The sequence below is a fragment of the Gallus gallus genome, chromosome 4 (assembly GCF_016699485.2).
Source record: "Gallus gallus isolate bGalGal1 chromosome 4, bGalGal1.mat.broiler.GRCg7b, whole genome shotgun sequence".
NCBI classification, from domain to species: Eukaryota; Metazoa; Chordata; class Aves; order Galliformes; family Phasianidae; genus Gallus; species Gallus gallus.
In genome coordinates, this window is record NC_052535.1 from 15,550,070 (window position 1) to 15,568,985 (window position 18,916).

The 18,916-nt window shown below is 37.6% G+C and overlaps 1 protein-coding gene across 15 annotated transcripts in view; it reads right to left on the reverse strand.

Annotated features, from left to right (window-relative positions):
- STAG2 (stromal antigen 2) overlaps positions 1–18,916 on the reverse strand; it is a 71,650-nt gene that overhangs the window by 19,938 nt on the left and 32,796 nt on the right. For 13 of the 15 annotated variants that reach the window (XM_004940828.5, XM_004940826.5, XM_004940827.5 and 10 more), the window contains 16 exons: positions 17,384–17,528; positions 15,469–15,547; positions 14,690–14,851; positions 13,331–13,427; positions 11,983–12,059; positions 11,094–11,298; positions 7,292–7,443; positions 5,301–5,374; positions 5,063–5,186; positions 3,876–3,974; positions 3,696–3,775; positions 3,081–3,188; positions 2,437–2,548; positions 1,461–1,578; positions 742–845; positions 164–256 (listed from right to left, as the gene is read on the reverse strand). In XM_004940828.5, the coding sequence (XP_004940885.1) occupies positions 164–256; positions 742–845; positions 1,461–1,578; positions 2,437–2,548; positions 3,081–3,188; positions 3,696–3,775; positions 3,876–3,974; positions 5,063–5,186; positions 5,301–5,374; positions 7,292–7,443; positions 11,094–11,298; positions 11,983–12,059; positions 13,331–13,427; positions 14,690–14,851; positions 15,469–15,547; positions 17,384–17,427 (1,728 nt within the window). In that variant the 5' untranslated portion in view covers positions 17,428–17,528. Of the gene's footprint in view, positions 1–163; positions 257–741; positions 846–1,460; positions 1,579–2,436; positions 2,549–3,080; positions 3,189–3,695; positions 3,776–3,875; positions 3,975–5,062; positions 5,187–5,300; positions 5,375–7,291; positions 7,444–11,093; positions 11,299–11,982; positions 12,060–13,330; positions 13,428–14,273; positions 14,852–15,468; positions 15,548–17,383; positions 17,529–18,916 lie in introns of those variants that run through there. The other 2 variants (XM_046940544.1, XM_046940543.1) reach the window with 1 other exon arrangement.

Genomic DNA, 18,916 nt, shown 5'->3' on the forward strand with positions numbered 1-18,916 from the left:
CTTGCGACATAATATCACACAATTAACCACAGACCAATAGAATATTAGTAAAAACTAATAAGAAAAAATGAAGAGTTGTGTAAGCCATACAGTTAATTACAGCAGCTGCTCCTGCTTATCATTTTAACAACAGCCCATCAGCTAGAGATAGAATTAAACTTACCTTTGCTAACAATTGTGGAAGAGCCACTGCAAAAAGTTCTGTAATTTTTGTTCTGTCATCCAACTGGGTTTTCTTTTCCTTCGCTGTCAGCACCTAAAATATTGGTATTGTTAGAAAATGACAACCAACAGCTCTGGAGCAAATCTACATTGCCATTAATGAAATGACAACCAGATACTTTAACCTCATATGATCAGAGAAAAGCCAATTGGTTGTACTCTGTTCCCTTCAAAGAGGTTGTGAAATATGTTTTGCTCTTGAAAATTGAAAAACTTTTTAGCTTTTCCAAATACTGAATGTGGTCTCTTTCCAACCAACACTTCCTTTAAAATCAATTCTGTATCTTTAATTATGAAAACAAATACAGTAGTCCAAGCAACATTAAACACGTGCTACAGTCGTGAAAAAAATGAACGAATCATGGCTGTCAGACACTGGAGGCTGCAGTGACAAACTCCATTTTTGAATTCAGTCCCCTCAGCAGCAACAGCCTAAAACCTTTTCCTTCTTCCCACACAGTCCCTCACCCACACACAGCCACTCGCACACTTCTAGATAAGTAGGATTTTGGCTCCTACCCTTTTCCCTGTTCCTCTTCCCACAGGAGGATGGCATTCAGCTGCTTGCCGAATAGTACAAAGCATTATTTCAATCAGTGCACTCTCCTGTCTATCTGTTAAAGCTGAAATTTCAAGAAACGGATGTTAAAAATAAATAAGGCATTTAGGTCAATAGCTCAATTCCAGCTAGGGGCAGGGGAATAGAGAACATAAGTACATTACAGAACAGCACAGGAAAATATTTGAAATTGATAGAATGTCAACTGAATATCAAATTTCAGAATCATTTTAGTTCCTCTTCATTATTCAGAGGTCAATTTAACTAAAAAGTACATATCAATTACAGAATTGTCTCAGGTGGGCTTTACTTTTATGGTTGTTTTTACTGTCATTAAAGAAATGACAGTGTTTTCCCATATGGTGGCTTTACTATTCAATAAAAGAACTAGTTTCACAAGCAACTTGCTTACTCAAATGCTATAAGTACAGTCTGAACCTGTGGAACAGGGGAACTGGACAACGCATGTCTATTCCCTCATTTTTCTGTCTTCTCTTTCTTCCCCACCAGAAGTGATCTCTTTCTACTCCTACTCAAATTTCATAATTAGTGCTTTATTACAGTCATTGAAGAACAGAGAATGTATGGCAACCCAGATAAAAACATCTTATTTCTTTATAAATCACAACTATCAGAAACCGCGTAGCAATATACAGAAAGTTCTACTAAAATCTCTTACGCTCTTCTCCATTGAGAGGTTCCTCCAACAGAAGACTATTCATACATTCCCAGTCTTTCAAGAGATCTGTTGCACAGTCCCACATGCTGTCCACTAGATAAGCAGCATGTTCATGCAACTAAAATGAGAACAAAAAAAAATTTTTTCTTTATCAGCAATGAAATTCATTACACAAGTTGCTATAGTCGAAGGATTTCTTCCTTGCTGGCTTTTGACTCTGGCAAAACCAAACCAAGATCAAACAAAACCAGACAACTTTGTGAGTTCTCTGATTCAACAGAAACTTGTCTTCCCAAATTAATTTAAGAGATGAATCCAGATCAGTTATTACAAAGAATCAAGTGCTACAGGATCCGTAAGAATCTGGTAGGGCTTTTTGTGTTTGTTGTATAGTCAGCTGACGGGTTTTGCTTGCTAGTCTGGCTGGCTTTTCTTCTCCTGATTGACCTTTACTGAGTTCTGTCCTCATAAGTACACTGTGAAACCATCAGTCTGTAGTTTCTGAAACAAGGTGAGTAGCACTGGTTGCGTGGCCAGTTTTCAGAACTGCAAGACTTGGCCCTATGGACTGATCCTGAGAAATAGCACACATTCTAAATTCTTTCACCGAAAGGAAGTCCTCAGCACCTTCTTAGAATCAGGTGCTCAGTATACTTGATCATTTCATGCTCCTGAAAGATTTTTTCCTCCTCATAAAAATTCCTAAATCACAATCTCTTTCCAGCTGGATGCTATAATGGAGAATGGTGGGGAAGTGTATTTTGTCAGAGAGCTCACATCTCATAACTACATACTTAGCAGATCCTTCAAGTAAACATAACCCAAAGAGTCTTATGTTCCCCAGACTGCCCAAGCAATAGAGGAAAATTAGGACAGATTAACAGCTAATAACCAACAGGGGCAGATGCAGGGATTAAAAAGCAAAATAAAAACAAACAGAACAAAATAGAACAAACACCTGTGCAATTCAACTTACTTCACTTTCCAAAAAGAAAAACACTAACGTCTTCACAAGATTAGCATTTGGACTTTGTCTTCCCCTCCTTTTAAGTATTCCATCATCTTCAGGATCTCTGCGGCTGAAGAGTCTGAAAAAAGAATTTTTTAAAGATAAATTAGATAAATATTAGATAAAGATAAATAAATCTTCTTCATTGCCGCTGCCACGGTCAAGTCACATCTAGATACTGTTTTTACAATACAGATAGGTGTATCTTCTCTTACTGTGAAGCTCTAGGTTTTATTTTGAAAGCAAGTGATTTGGTACAAATGTCACTTGAACAACTTTATATTTGCTGAGCTGGTATTTCACTGACAGCTTCCTGTGGAACATGTAATTACAAAAAAAAATACTTTACAAACATCAGAGATAATTGCAGACGCTTGAGGTCTCATGCTCCCTTTTAGCAAAATATATTTACTGAACCTGCTACTGAAAGTAGCAAAGAAATACTATGTGAAGACCTGAAAACTACAAGATGAAAAGTCTTGTTTTCTTAAATATTTAATCTGGGTGTTTATCACTCACTTTTTCTTAATCAAAGTTAATCATAAGCCCAGTATTAATGCATAAACTAAAATCCAGAAGAACAAGTCAGTAAATATAATTTCCCCTCTTACTTTTTATAAAGAAATTCCCCTGCGGCAACTGCAACTGGCCGATGAGCTGAATAAACCAGATGGTAGACATTTTCACAGTCTTCTGCAGTCAGAACTTCTTCACTACTCCTAGGGGCAAGGATAGGAGGAAGAAAAAAAGACTGTCTCAAAAAAGTATGAAGTCCAGCAATGGGAGATAGAAATAAAGAAGAATCTAAACCTTTGCCTTCAAACTGGCATTCTAAGAGTAAAAACAGGGTAACTTAGTTTCAGCGTCTTCCTACACAAAAGTTACCAGAACAGTAAGAGTGTTTGGTAGGTCAGTTGTGCTCAGAGTTCAACTACTGTTCAGGAGACACTGTTTCTTCAGTTCAAGTCTTCCACAATAGCTTCTAACTCACAAGGCTCAGTTCTACATTTCTAGCCCTTACGCATTCTTAACTGTGGCGGGTAAGTAACAGCACTCTTCTAGCCAGATTACTTTCACAATTCATCATTGTTCTAGTGTAAGAAACAGACATCTCCCTAGATTTCAGGTTATCCGAGCTCTGTCAAGCTACTGTCCTTGCTCAGAGATAGGAGAAATACTTTTACGTTTTAATATTTGTTATAGGTTAGGTAAGGAGATATACTTACTGTAAAACAAGAGTGAGTAATTTTATTGCTTGGACTGCAACATCATATTCTTTGTCAAGAGTCATAGACACAATTCTATCCTAAGAACACAAAAGAAAATATTTTAAGAAAGGAAAGAAAGGAAATACAACTAAAAAAAACAATTTGTGGATGTTCTTAAAAATATGAAGTCACACTAACCTTGAATCGACTGGTGAAGAGTTCCAATTTGGAATTAAGCTCTTTATTATAGTAAAGCCCTTGCAGAGCAGTTAGGCATTTCAGTCTTACTTCCCCTTGCTAAAATAAAATTTTAAGAACTGGATTAAAAGTCATATATACAATGCGACCTTCAGATCATACAAGACAAATTTCTTTAGCCGTCCCAATTCATTCAAAAACTGAATATCAGCAAGATACACTATTGATAACCATATCAATGGCATAAGTATGTTCTTTTTTATAGTAAGTGAAGAAAAAAAAATAACGTCGTTGTAGTTGGTATCTTTAAGTCCAGATATACTTGCTTCATTCTCTGAAGATAAATTTTAAATGCTTAAGATATTTTAGAAGTAAAATTCCACATGCTTCCTTACACTTAATTACAACAGGAATCATCTATAGCATTAGCAACCATCTCTTGTGAGATCAGAGCTACCAAGTAGATAGAGGGACAGGTATTCCTCCCAAAATGTACAGATACAGATGCACTTCGCAAAGGTCTAGGATAACTGACTTCACACAGTTTCTTATCACTCCACTGTCAGGAGTTACCATTGTTTCCATGCCAAACACACAAACAGCATGGGTGAGAATCCCCCATTTGCTTCACTACAAGTTCAGTAGCTTGAAGAGAATCTCCAATACAGTATCTGCAGCAATCTGCTAACTCTACAATGAATCAAGGACCATTCGTAAGCTATGACTTTTAACCACTTCAAGTCGAGAATAATCTCCAGCTTGCAAGTAACAGCTTGAGGCACTCACCAGCACCGAAGAGGACTTATTTTAACATGTTTTTTAAAATTATATGAAGATGTTGAAACAGATTATTAATTTGACCAAACAGAGAAACAGCTTGGCTATTTGGCTGGATTATTCCATAGGAAATATATACAATTTAAACAGTTCTACAAAACGGAAGTCTGCATCAGCAAAAAAATAATTAACTAGATAAAGAGCGAAGGCCATTTCCTTACAAATCTGTACATACTCTCTAAAACCATTCAAACCTTACACATATTTTATATGCATCTTAAACACCAGTGCTAGTAAATGGCTAGTGGTGATTAGAACAGCTCAGATCAGAATCCAGTTTGGCAGGATCAACAACCAAAACGTGGACTTTATGGCTGATGATTTTGTTCCTTATCCTTAGGGCAGCTCACCTTATCATGCATAGTCCACCCTACGTATTTTAAGTAGCTGTCATTGAGAAAGGCGTCGCTGTACATCTTCATCCATATTCCAATTTCTTCAATACAGATAGCTCTTATTTCAGCAATTGCATCTCTGTGGGCAAAAGAAAGGCAATAGGAGCAAGAAGATCAATAATTAGAATTAACTTATCACCAGCTTATAAACTGGATTAATGAAGCTAAAAAAAATATTTAAGAAACAACTTACCGGTATCTATGCACAAAAACACCTTTAAATATTGCATTCATCATGTTCTCTATTTCATCCTGATTTTCCTGAAGCTGAAAAAATGAACAGAGCATATGAACACTGAGCACCACTTTTACAGTTTGTTCAGGTAGTGTTACATCTAGACAAACCAAACTAAGTCATCATTTACAAGTATGGCTATTAAATTCTTTCCTGAAATACAGATCTGAATAAAGTGTTGCAGAAAAATAATGTCAAGAATACGGAGCAGCAGAAAAAAAGCACAAACAAGCAATATGTAAGAGACAAATTCAGTCTCAATGCAAGCAAGCAAGAACTGGAAAAGTGACACGTACAGTGTTTTCAAACAAAAAAGTTGTATTTGCTTCATAAGTATAAGAGGGTCAGTTAAAAGATGCGGAAATAACTAAATATTGTAGGAAGACAAGAATCTTATTTTTGCAGTTTGAACTACAAAGGTGGGACAGAATAAGTCAATGTTAATCACAGTAGCTGAAGACTGGGGAAGCAGTCATTCCAGTAGGGCAGATCAAAGCAAACATATAAAATGCCAACAAACCACCACCAACAAAAAGAACTAAATAAACAGTGATGTGACATTACCCAGGCAGAATACTGGAGTGGATGGGTAGGTGTTACAGAAGATAAAGGACCTGTCCTACAGAATTTTACACAAACAACAGGAACCAACATTTTCCACAGCATTACAAGATTTTTAAATTGGAAGCAAAGAAGAAAGAATAAAGAACAAAGCAAGCACCAGAAGAAAAAGACTAACTAACCAAAATATCTAACATGCCGCGAGCATATATCTAATAACATCTGTTCTCTAAGTTGGAGAGAGAAGAAAACACGTATTTAAATGAAAGACATACAAAAAGAATCAAAGAACACAATGCATTTGTCAGATATGGTCGAGTTATGAATGAAGCAACAAACAAAAATTGAACATCAATGCTGCTTGGAAGCTTATTTTCCCTTCATGCAAGAAAAAGAAAAATTCCCAACTAAAGCTAGAAAAGGTGGAAAGGAATCCTAACAGCCAATATACGCAAGAAAAATTTATATTCCCAAAAAGACTAATTTCATATCAATGCCATCATCTGTGTATCATGTACTACATATAAGTGGACTGGTCTGGCACACACATTTAGCACACTATGTTTAATGGTGCTTCTTGGGTATCTAAGAAGTCATCCCCAAACAGACAGGCATTTGGGAGAGCTGACAGGAAACAAAGCTGTTGGTTTACCTAAACTGTTTCAAGGCAGTAAAAACACAAGTAACAGCACAACAAGTTGAAGAGCAAAGGAGAGATGCTTTCCCTTTGATCATCAGAAAGTTAATTCTAAAAAAGAAAAAAAAAAAGCCCATTCCCCAGAAAGTAAAAACTAAAACCTGAAAGAGCTAGAGCTTTCAGCAGGACAGCACTGTCAGCAATGAATCAGCAAATCCCTTACGCGCAGAAAGAAAGAGAATAGAAGTAGGCTGCATTTCAACTTGTTTGGTGTTTTGTGTAGAAGAAAGGACTCTGTCAGAAGCTCTATAACGCAATTTCTACTAGGATTGATATTGACATCATAAGAGCAGTATTTCACATCAAGATTGTCAGGTTTTTCTATAGAAGCCAAGAAACAGTCCATGTATGGTAATCTCTGCAACATATTTCAGGAAACTCATCAGGGAACATAACAAATCTTGTCTACTACCAATTGCATTCTCTCTTGCTAACTTTCCTAAGTTGGTACTATCGAATTGTACCTCTTTCTACAGAAAAACAGAATGGAAGAAGTATCTTTCAAAGTAGTTAAGTTTTTCAAATATTAAACATGAACAAATTAAAGAATGAAACAGAGAGAATAATAACTACCTTTACAGAAACAAACAGACCAAAAAACCAACACAAGTCCCAGGGCAGAAATAATTACTTAGCAGCATTCGTTCTCCAGCAGTCACAAAGCACTCCAGCAAGAGAAAATTGCACTAACCTCCTTTCTTTTCTGTAGTAAGAGTTCCAGCCTATCATTAGCACGCTTCCCAATGATTTTATTTCGTTCTGCTTCATACTGCCGTTGTGTGTTGTCCATGTTAATACTAAGATTCAACGCCACATTCACTAAAGCAGTCATCAGCTTCATAGCTACAAAAAAGCAGGAGAAAGGACTGTTTATAAGGCAGCTGACCTATGACGGATGACAGACGAACACTGTGATACCTCCTCGTGTCAACAGTTTCTGCATTTATGAAAGTATTCACTGTAAGCTTGTTTCTTGATAAGCAAACTTCAGGACCTGAGCACTGTCTTACACAGCACCAATCCTTTACTTTACATTGTCATGCACCATTACTTATCAACACAATAGATAAAATAATGATGTCTTGTTCTTTTCTTTGCATCAATTTTTTAACACTAACAGCATTATTATGGAATTGATATACAGGACATGCATCCCCAAAACACAGGTGAAATGCAGGATTTACAAATGTTGTCCAAGAAACATTAAAAGGTTCCACTATTAGAATCAATTAATAGACTCGTGTCACCCTTTCATTCAGTCTCAAATGCACAGCTCTTTTCCTTCAAAAGGAGATGTTTTAGACAACTAATCATACCATACTGCACCACTCTTTTCTCATAGTTTAACAATATAATTTTACTTTTCTCTTCACTTATGTGCGTAAGTACCAAAAGGATGTTAGGCACTAAGAAGAAATAGAGTTGACCACAATGTAAAAAGTTTGGGTTTGGTGCTTTTTTTTGTGTGTTTTTATCTGAATCATTCCTTTTAAAAATAATTCAGACCAACTTGGCCACCTCCTTATTTATGGAGTAGCCATAAGTAAATTCATTTTTCCTATCACCTTTTTAACTCTAAGGCTGAAACGGGCTTACACAGGCAGGGCACAGACAGAATGTTACTGAAGCATGTCCCACTCATAGAAAGCTAACATACTGTTACAAAGACATGCCAATATTCCTGAATATCCCCATACACCGTGACAAGGACATCAAGATGAAAAGGAGTAGTCTGAGCTAATTCTAGAAGCCAAAACTACTGCAAACAGCACTAGTCCATGGGGCCAGATGGACTGCACCCTAGAATGCTGAGGGAGTTGGCGGATGTGGCTGCCAAGCTACCCTCCATCATCCTTCAACAGTCCTGGCTAACTGAGGATGTTCCGGTGGACTGGAGACTGGCAAATGTGATGTCCATCTTCAAAAAGGGCCGGAAAGATGATCCTGGTAGCTACAGACCTATCAGTCACACCTCAGCGCCAGGGAAGGTTATGGAATAGATAATCTCAGGAGCCATCACAGATCAATTAAAGGTCAACCAGGGGATCAGGCCCAGTCAGCATGGGTTCATGAATGGCAGATCCTGCTTGACAAACCTCACTTCATTCTATTGAAGTCCAATACCTGGACTTCAATAAAGGCTTTGACACTGTCCCCCACAACGTCCTCATGGAGAAGCCAGTGGTTTGTAGGGGCATAGACTCTGCTGGGTGAAACACTGGCTGGATGGCCAAGCCCAAAAGAGTTGTTGTCAATGGAGTTAAAGCCAGTTGGCAGCCAGTCAGAAGTGGTGTCCCCCAGAGCTCAGTACTGGGGCGACTCCTATTCAACATCTTTATTAACGATCTTGACAATGGGGTTGAGTGCACCCTCAGTAAGTTAATGGATGACACTAAGCTGGGTGTGAGCGTTGATCTGCCAGAGGATAGTAAAGAACTACAGAGGGACCTGGATAGACTGGATTGATGAGCCGAGGCAAATTGTATGAGTTTCAATAGGGCCGAGTCAGGTCCTGCATTTTGGTCGCAACAACCCCAGGCAATCCTACAGGCTTGGAGAGAAGTGGCAGGAAAGTTGCCTGACAGAAAGGGAACTTGGTGTACTGATGGGCAGTCAGCTAAATATGAGCCAGCAGTGTGTCCAGGTGGCCAAGAAGGCTAATTGCATCCTGGCTTGTATCACAAACGGTGTGGTGAGCAGGACTAGGGAAGTAATCCTGCCCCTGTACTGGGCACTGGCGAGGCCCCACCTCAAGTACTGTGTTCAGTTTTAGGCACCTCAGTTCACAAAGGACGTTGAGGTGCTGGAGCAGGTCTAAAGAAGGGCAACAAGGCTGGTGAAGGGCTTGGAGAATATGCCCTATGAAGACCGACTGAAGGAACTGTGGCTGTTTAGTATGGGGAAGAGGAGGTTGAGGGGAGACCTTATTGGGGTTGGTCTCTTCTCACTAGTGACAAGTGATAGGACAAAGGGAAACGGTCTCCAATTGCACCAGGGGAGGTTTAGGCTGGATATCAGGAAAAACTTCTTTAGAGAAAGGGTGGTAAAGCACTGGAATAGGCTCCCCAGGGAGGAAGTTTAGTCACCATCCCTGGATGTGTTTAAAACCTATTTGGATGTGGTGCTCAGGGAAATTATACAGCAGTGGGTTGTTAGATTTAGGGTAGTATGGTCAGGTTGCAGTTGGACTTTATGACCTTGATTGTCTTTTCCTATCTGAGCAATTCTATGATTCTACGGTTTAGCAGTGGGTTGTTATTAGCGTAGTATGGTTTGGTTGAGATTGAACTTGATGATCTTGAACGTTCTTTTTTTCCTAATCTGAGCAATTCTATGATTCTGTGAAATACGAAAGAGAACTCTGCTGTCCACTATTCCATTTAAAATCCAATCATCAAGGAGTACAAGCTGTGACACGTCACATGTGAACTGCAGAAATCACTACACAGTATCAGTAGAATTGACCACTGATGTGAACAAACGCAAAAATCACTGTGAGACAGAAACTGACATGCAACACAGTAACTTTAGTAACTTTTATTCATGCACAACTCAAGTTTTAGAAAGTAGTAAAACCTTGTTTCTGAAGAATCAGAATTCCTATTTGCCATCTGGTACAACAGTTAAATCGATGGTACAGCAGAATCAGCTTATTCTCTTGCAATAAAAGGTTTTGTCCATCTCCAAAATAAAGGCCTTGGCTATTGGGAATCTCAAAGCAGCAGCCTAACGTGCAGTGTTCTAATGTACATTTCGCACAGACAGTCAATGAAATGGAGCATCTGTCCCGCCACATGCAGCTGAAGTCAGAAATAAGTCAGCCAGCTCCAGCAAACTGACAGGAACCACTTCTAGTGCGGTACTATTAACTAGTCCAATCACCTTAAAATTGCTACAGTAAGTCCTCACGTGGTTGGACTGTTGCACAGTGCCATTCAAGGCCCTTCTTCCTTATCCTGTGCAGGGTGCTTATCATGGAAAGTTGTAAATAAATATGTCATACTCAAACCACATCAAGGACGAAATTAAAAATATCAAGTAAACAGAGAAACTTGGTGGTCATATCATTGACAATGAATTCTTTATAATTATTTCCAATGTAACAAATGGAAATGCTATTGTCAATTACAAGGCCTCAATATAAAGCACAATTTAAATTTGTAGTAAAAATTGCATTCAATTTATGACTCTGGTTTGACTTAACTCAGAGCACGTACAAGTTCAACTGCGTTTTGAACAGTTGGTATTTGCTTTTCCTAATAGACCTAAAGCTAACAAAATGAAGTACAAGGCAGCTGGTAAGGAACTCTTTAAATAATTCAGTAATTCACAGTAATGTACTGAAAGCTGTACCAAAACTAGCTGCATTAGAGACACGTATCATATGAAGGAACATGAGTTGAACGCTGAATATCAAAACATTCAACAATTTCTTCCTGTGCAACACAAGGCATAACATGGAAGCAGTACACAGATAAATAAAGTTCACTGACCTGCCAGCGTGCTAGTGTGCCGAAATGCTCTGACTTGTGAGTCTGACAGCCCCGTGAGCAGTGAAATGACAGTATCCATCATATATTCATCATATATGATGCTATATTGACATTGTCGGACGAGTACTCCAATGAACTCACAAAAACTGGATTTAAACTTCTTCCACTGGGGACCAGCCATAGTTAGAGGATAATCTCCACTGTCCTATTAAAAAACAAACACACAGAGATACAACCAGGAAACTCTTTCAAAAGTCTTAAAAGTTGTTTTTAAATGAAGATTAAAAAGAGATGAGTAAAACTTAAGAGTCAAGATCTCCAAATAACCTCATTCCACTAACAGGCATCTACCATAATTTACAGCTCAGGTTTGTTATATGCTGAGACTGGAAGTCCTACAGTAAATACTGAAAAATAAGCAAAAAGGCTACAGTTCCCAAGAAGCACAAAGCATTGAAGTCTTCAGCAGGAGGCACGACCAAATTAAAACGTCCACCACCTACAGATTAACAGACACACTGAAATAAATATAGCAAACATTTCACAAATTCCTTAAAAACGCCTTTAAGGGCCTCACGTACACACAGAGGTGTGGAGGAGATGAGAGGAAGCATATCATAATGCCCCACAGCAATCAGAGTTCCTACTGTTCTAAAACTGAGAAGTGGATATTGATTTCTTAAACCAGTAATAAGCCAGTTTATATAAACACAGAGCCTTCACTGAACTTGTAGGACTAAGAAATAAAATCTTCATTCATGAAGTTTTGACATTTTTATGGTTGTTCTTACACCTGAAAGAAAACTGCAGCAACACGATCCAGTAAGATTAGGACAGGTTAAAAAATAAATAAAATTAATATACATTCTCAGCACTTTTATTAAATTACCTCATCAAATTCTTCTGTCATTTTTCGGATTATTTCAGAATTCTGCATGTGTCGGAACATCTCTGCTGTAACAACTCCTGCAATTTAGATATTAGATTATTAACATTTAAATCAAAGAGTTAGAAGGCAGATGATATATCTCCTGCTATGATCAATTTTCACCCAATCTATAGATTATGGATATTTTTTTAGTGATGGTGGTTTTAAGTCGATTGTTGGGTTTTGCTGTTGGTTGGTTTGTTTTTTAAAATAAGTTAAACAGTCTTCAATTTAGCATCTGTAAGATGAGAGGAATACCAGCAGTTTTCTTGCTACTACATACAGTGTGCGCACACTAAAGTTTACTCATTCACTCATATTCAGAAGTCAAGGAAATGTGTACCAGCCCTCTTAATCAGCTGGCAGAACGTAATAATCTGAAGTGATCTTTTTGGATTCAAGGTTCTAAATGGTATCAGACAATTTTGAACAGTTCCATTTCTATCTATTGCCTTCTGCCCTATAATAAATTCAGTGATTTAATGAAATTCCTGTTTCTCTTAGCCTCAAATTATTAGACTGCAAAGGGCAATGCTAAAACAAACAGATCTCCTAAAGTTTACTGCAACTGTACTGCAAAATTCACAACAAGTATCACCTCAGACAGTAGTAACAGATTCTGTCATTTTGTCTGGTAACAATAATCAAAAGGTCACCGCTCTTGAAAGTATGACTAACGTCTCTGAGTAATGCTGTAGGCTTTTGGGAGATTTATACATGTTAAAAGTTTATCAGGAGACACTTGAGCAGAGCAAACTACATCCAGTCACACTTGATACTCAAGTGCAGTGACACTGCAAAGTTACCTTCTCATCTTCTAAAGGAGGTAAGAGGGAAAAGAATGGAGGATGTGGATTAGAGGAAAGAAAACCAGAAGCTCCCAAACATAAGAAAAATGGAAATACAATCTACTCTAGACGGGCTACCATGAAGCTGTCCATAATATCTTGCACATTAAACACTTCTAAAAGGCTACTGAATGATCTCTGAACATTCACGGATATGAAATAACTAAATACAAACTACAGTGCCTAGACCAAGCAAGTTAAGTTTATCAACGCTAAAAGACAGATCGTTTTCTGAAATAATACCAGCAATTGAGGAAGATGTGGGAAGTATTAATTACCAGGACTCCATTCTCTCCAGTGCGAATGCAAAAGATTTAATCTACATTTTAAAGTACTTCTGTAATAGTTCTAAACCTTTTCCTCCCCCAGTTCCCAGCTTCAGAAATACTATAGCCTACAAACAGAAAATCATGCTATAAAAGCACATAAGGAGCATATAAAGTAACATTTCAGTATCTTACCTTTGCAACCCGAACACTGAATAAAAAAATTGATGAGATCAAGAAGTGCTATATCCCTGTCATGTTTGTATGACTCTATCCAGTCATCCACTACAGACTGAAAACAAATACAAAAGCAACATTTAGTTTTTATAAATTGAACAGTTGGTATTATCTACGTGCTTTCTGTAAGGGATTCTTGGTTCTTTTAAGAATACCTGCATTTTTTTGACTGATGCAGAACAAAATGCCTGAACAACCTTTTACTCATAGAGCATCACTTCTTCAAAAAACAAAAATTAAAATAATGATAATAATAATAATGTCATCCATAAACATATACAGGCACAAAAGTGACACCTGGACAAAAAGCACAGGAATACCTTACAGTATCTTCATTTTTTCAAAGAGAGCAAAAATAACAAGTAGCTTTTTATAGAAGCAGAGTTTTTTATTTGTTTCTTTTTTAACTGGTAAACTTCTCTAAAGATACTATTGCGGTGTTCAGTTTCAACAACTGCAACTCCTTATGCTCCTCCTAAACGTTGCTCCTATGATGAACTGCGTTCTACGCACATGAGCTGTAACAGAATGAACAGCACTGCTCTACGCTGCATAGGCATTAATTGCTCTGAGTTAACTAACACCAAAGCATAATGGCTAGTAAAACGGAAAAAGCAACAGAACTGTTCTACTACAAAACCTCCAAGGGAAGCAAATTAGCAGGAAATATGCAATAACGGTTATATGTGAGAAGAATTCATGCACAATCATCTTTAAATCATTCATGCGTATAATACAAACTGTTTACTGCAGAAATACATAGAAGATACAGCATACCATTTATTTACTAACACAAGCACAAAAGAATCACTTTATATCCTGCCCTAAAAGCTAGAGCCTGAAGCAGGAGCCTGCAAGTCCCGAGAGGACTGCACACTGACCCAGCTTCCCGCATACGTACCAGAGAAGCTGTAAACTCTACATTTTCAATCCCAAAGATAGTCTTTCTGCCAGGCTGCTGAGGAGTCACATGAGTGAGTCAGCAGGAACTCTCCATGGCTGGCAGCCTCACACTTTAACCCTCTCTTCACTGAAGATGTGCAGAGTCAAGCAAACTCTGCTGATATACACTTTGAATATTATTTTAATTTTTTTTTATTACATATCCAATTATTCACATCTGGCATTTAGAAATGAAAAAATCAGTTCTTCCAAATTCTAATTTTAATAATGTAAAAACATTTCCTTCTCTTAACCTACAACTAAAAGCTACTAAAAATACTTCAGGCTTAATTTTAGTAGATCATATGTATGGAAAACCACTGTTACATATAACCTGTATACTCATCCAAGTCTTAGGAATATCCCAAGCCTTACCTGCATAGCACTCTTGCCCATTTTAACTACTTCAAACAACATCATGTTTTCCACACCATTCTGTTGGTGATGTCCATTCATCCGATTTGGACCACCAGGTTTCCCTCCTCCGTTTCCACTTTTCCCCTTTTCCGCTGGTCCTTTTTTACCTTTTTTACAGGTCTGCAATCACACACACACAATTCTTAATCAATTTTTATGTAGTAATAAAAACAAAAACAAAAAAAGACTGACGTATCACTTACACAATGCAACAATACACAGGCCTTATGTTATCAAAAGCCAGATTTAAGATCTGAAGTTGAGAACAACAGCTGATGCTAACTGATACAAAGACTAACTGGATCCTACAGGTTCCAGTTCCTCCTCCTCTTTGAAATCTTTTGGCAATTAAAAACGCTATTAGTGACAATATAAGAAACAAAAGGTTTTCCTTGTGTTTAAACAAGATTAATGAGTTTTTAATTGAATTATTGGTTTTTGTTTACTTTTCCAGTGAAAATAGAGCCAGAATTAATGACACCAACCAGAAAAGACTGTATTAGCACCAAGTTTAAGTATTGGAGTTTTCCCCCCCACTGCTCGCAGCTTCACAGCAGGAAGGGAACATCACGCCAATAATCAAGATCAATACTCCAATGAAAATACAAACATGAAGTCTCCCCACAGAACATTTCAATTTAAAAAAAATACAACCCTGTCTCAGCTTCAAAATGAGTACTGAACCATTACTTCCATAACACTTCAAGTTTTTCAGTGTCCCAGTAAAATGAACGTACTTTTCCTTTGCCTTGTTTTTGGTTTTTTCCTTCAATATCCTCAAAGTCTGTATCGGAAGAGAAGTGTGTTTCAGACTCCCTGCAAGGATAAAAGACAAACCATTTACACATCTTACTAGAAACATTCTTAAATAAACTACATGGAATCACATTATGCCCTCGGTTCAGTAAGCCACCTCCAACTGGGAAACTGTCTTTTCCTCCTGTTTAAGTCTACTTTCAAAGAACAAATCTGAGCAAATCCCTATGCTCACAGCTCACCCAGCCTCAGCCAAACACAATCATTTCCTTTTAGCCTCACTGTATGGTTTTCACAGGTAAAGGTCAGCATAAATAGCAACAGGTTGGAAACTTTGCTTTTAGCATGTGCAAAAATTACAGTATCTCCACCATCAAATAGCACTATAAATATCTGTCACGAATACTTGAGAGAGAAAACACAACAATGAAACCACCACCATGCTTCACAACCAAAGTGTCTCCATACATTTCTTGCTACCCCACTATGAGAAACACTGAGTAGCTCTGTTGAAATGCGCAAGGAAAAGAAGGTGCCGGGTGACATTTCTCCATCAGAGATCATCTGTAGTTCTCTTTAAGGTGATATAAGATAAAAAGATGTTTAATATGATAACTTCCAAAGTTGTTTGATTTCCTACATCATTAATAGATGCTGCATCAAAATGCAAATTCTGTATTGACTGCATCCAAACCAGAAATAGATGAATAAAAAAATAAATCACCTGAATTATTATAAAGTAATAGCTTACATTCTCTATTTCTACATTTGCTTGCTGTAGGAAACAACTCAAACGATGCCATTAGATCTTATTTTAACGCATAAAGCAGTACGGTGAATTCTAGTTGCTATCACAGATTTCTAGTACATGTTTCCGGATGGAATTTAACTATATAAGCATAAAAAATGACCTGGACTGGGGGGAGAAAGACCCATTCCAAAATGTTTACTTGTAACATTCTAAAACACCCTGGAAGCCCATGGTCCCTCACTATTGTGGAACTGCCTGAAAGGAGGTTTCTGTCCTGTCACATTTATTTTCTAGTTTTGCCAACAGTGTACTCTGCAAGAGATTGGAAAAAAAAAAATACTAAATAAATTACTAAATTTATTACAAATTTACAAATACTAAAAAAAAACAAAAAAACAAAAAACATTACAGGCAACTTGATTTCTCATTAAAAGAACACAGACAACCTTACTAGCACAAAACTGGATCTTTCTGCATTTTTTTTTAATTAGTTTAATATAAGTCAACAGACTGTTGGAAAGGATTCATGCTTATTTCTTGACAAATAACTAAAAGGAGGGAACTGGATTCTTCTCGTCTGTTTCTACGCTTTCAATACAGAAATGGAATAATTAGTTATTTCCTCCTGGTTTAAAATTCCATAAATTTAAATACCTATTCTTAAAACCTGTAGGAAGCTTAGTGGTCTCATCAAATGCACTTGGCATTTGGTATTCTAAATGGGCAACCTGCCCAAGTTATTAACAGCAAATACCCCACAGTTTCATCTCTCTATAAAGAGGGAACTTAAAACTTTTGTTACTCCTAACCAAAGTGTTTCTTACTTAATACCTTCATTCCCAAAGGCATGAGAGAAAAAACTTGGTCATGATGGTTTCCTATTAGCAAAGATTAAAAATTTATTTAAAAACAATTAACAAAAAACAAGCACTTCTAAACTATTTGTTTTATTCACCAGTAAATGTTCAAGGAAGAACTCTAACAATGCTTTATTTTTATCAACTTCTCAATAAGAAAAAAGATCTAGAACCCTATTCCCCCATTTGGTTTCCATGGGAAACAACCAACCGTAGCTATTACCACTAAGAAGCACACAACAAAGTTTAAACCATCTAAATGAAACTAAAAATTCCTGAAGCACTTACTGGAGGAGAGTAAAATCAGTTGGTATTTCTGGAGCTGCTATCATTTCTTTATCATCTTCTGGAACACCACTGTATTAGAAAGATATTCAAAAACCAGGCTGAAATACAGGCTTACTTTCCTTTCTTCCTTTGCAGCAGTCAACTTCTGTAATAAAATAAATAAATAAATAAAAATTAAATAGAGTTCATTTTTTTTTCCCACATATGAAGAGGTAGAAAAGTTGGAAACACAGAAAACATTAGATTACACCACCATTTCCAGCCAAGGTTTTTCCTCTTTAAAGATGCTGTGTTTTTGACCCTTCCCATCATCTTCCTGAAAAGCACCTCCACAAATGTTAAGAGCATCACAGTAAAAGGAAATACAATAGCACTAAGTAAAAAAAGTTCTTCTGAACAGCATGAGCCATCTCAAAAGGTTTCCATCAACACCTCGCAAGTAACTTTCCTCAATCTGTGCTAGACTGAAGTTCGAACTTCAGTGCCACTCTCTGCAGAGCCCAGGCTCTACTACCAACACTCAGATAGCATGGCTACTAACCAAACCAAAAAGCAGAATTGATGCTAAGCTTAAAGCATAGTGTGTGCACACCTAAGGACATTATGTACACCATTCCTCATCTCCAAACCCGGCTAACACATAGTGCAACAACATGCTCTCATAAAGTCCTTACAACCTAACAAGCTGCTTCACAAATACCTTCCCTTAAGAGCCAACAACCCAGGCTTCTAACAGCTTGAACATGTAAAGCAGTTGACATGAGTCAAGCAACATCAAGGAGGAAAATACTGCCTGTATATTATAGAGAAGAACTTCAGAAACAGCATAACACCTTACAATGAAAATTTAAGACTGCAAAATCCTTGTTTTTCAAGTTTTTTTTATAATATTATCAGTTCCTCATTCATTTTATTTAACTCACTTTCCCATGCTTAGGGGGAAAAGAAGTCACTGAATGCTTCAAATGTGAAGCTTCACCATGCATACTGAAACCTCCTATGCCAACTGCCTGCCTCAAGGTAACCTCCATGCAGATCAATGAAGAAAGCCCAATATTCGGGTGTTTGAAGTCACAACAGCAAGAAGAACTTTCAGAGCTGGAAACTGCTGACCGTGCAGCATGCTGGGCTGATGAGGTATGTGTGGGAAGGATGTCACTTCAGCATGCTAAGTACATGCTGCCTGCTGTCTGGCAGCAGTGCTTCTGAGCCTGCATTTCAGCCCAACACACAGATCAAGGCTGCACATTTATTCCTGCAAATGCTGTGTCTGAATGCCAGGGGCCACTGCAGCTTCCAGCATTTGGAGAGCTGAGAGAAACCATCAACCCTGATCTTATCTCATTCTACTTCTTCAAATTTCACACAGATACGTGGAGACAAAAACCAGAGTGGAAACAAATAGCTATGAAGAGAAGTTCAGGATAGGCAGGAGTACCCCAAGATGGCCTGCAAACACTCCAGCCAAGTGCAGCCAGAACACAGATCAAAGTTTTCAAACCATGTCCCCTGCAGGGCAGTAGCACTGCTGCC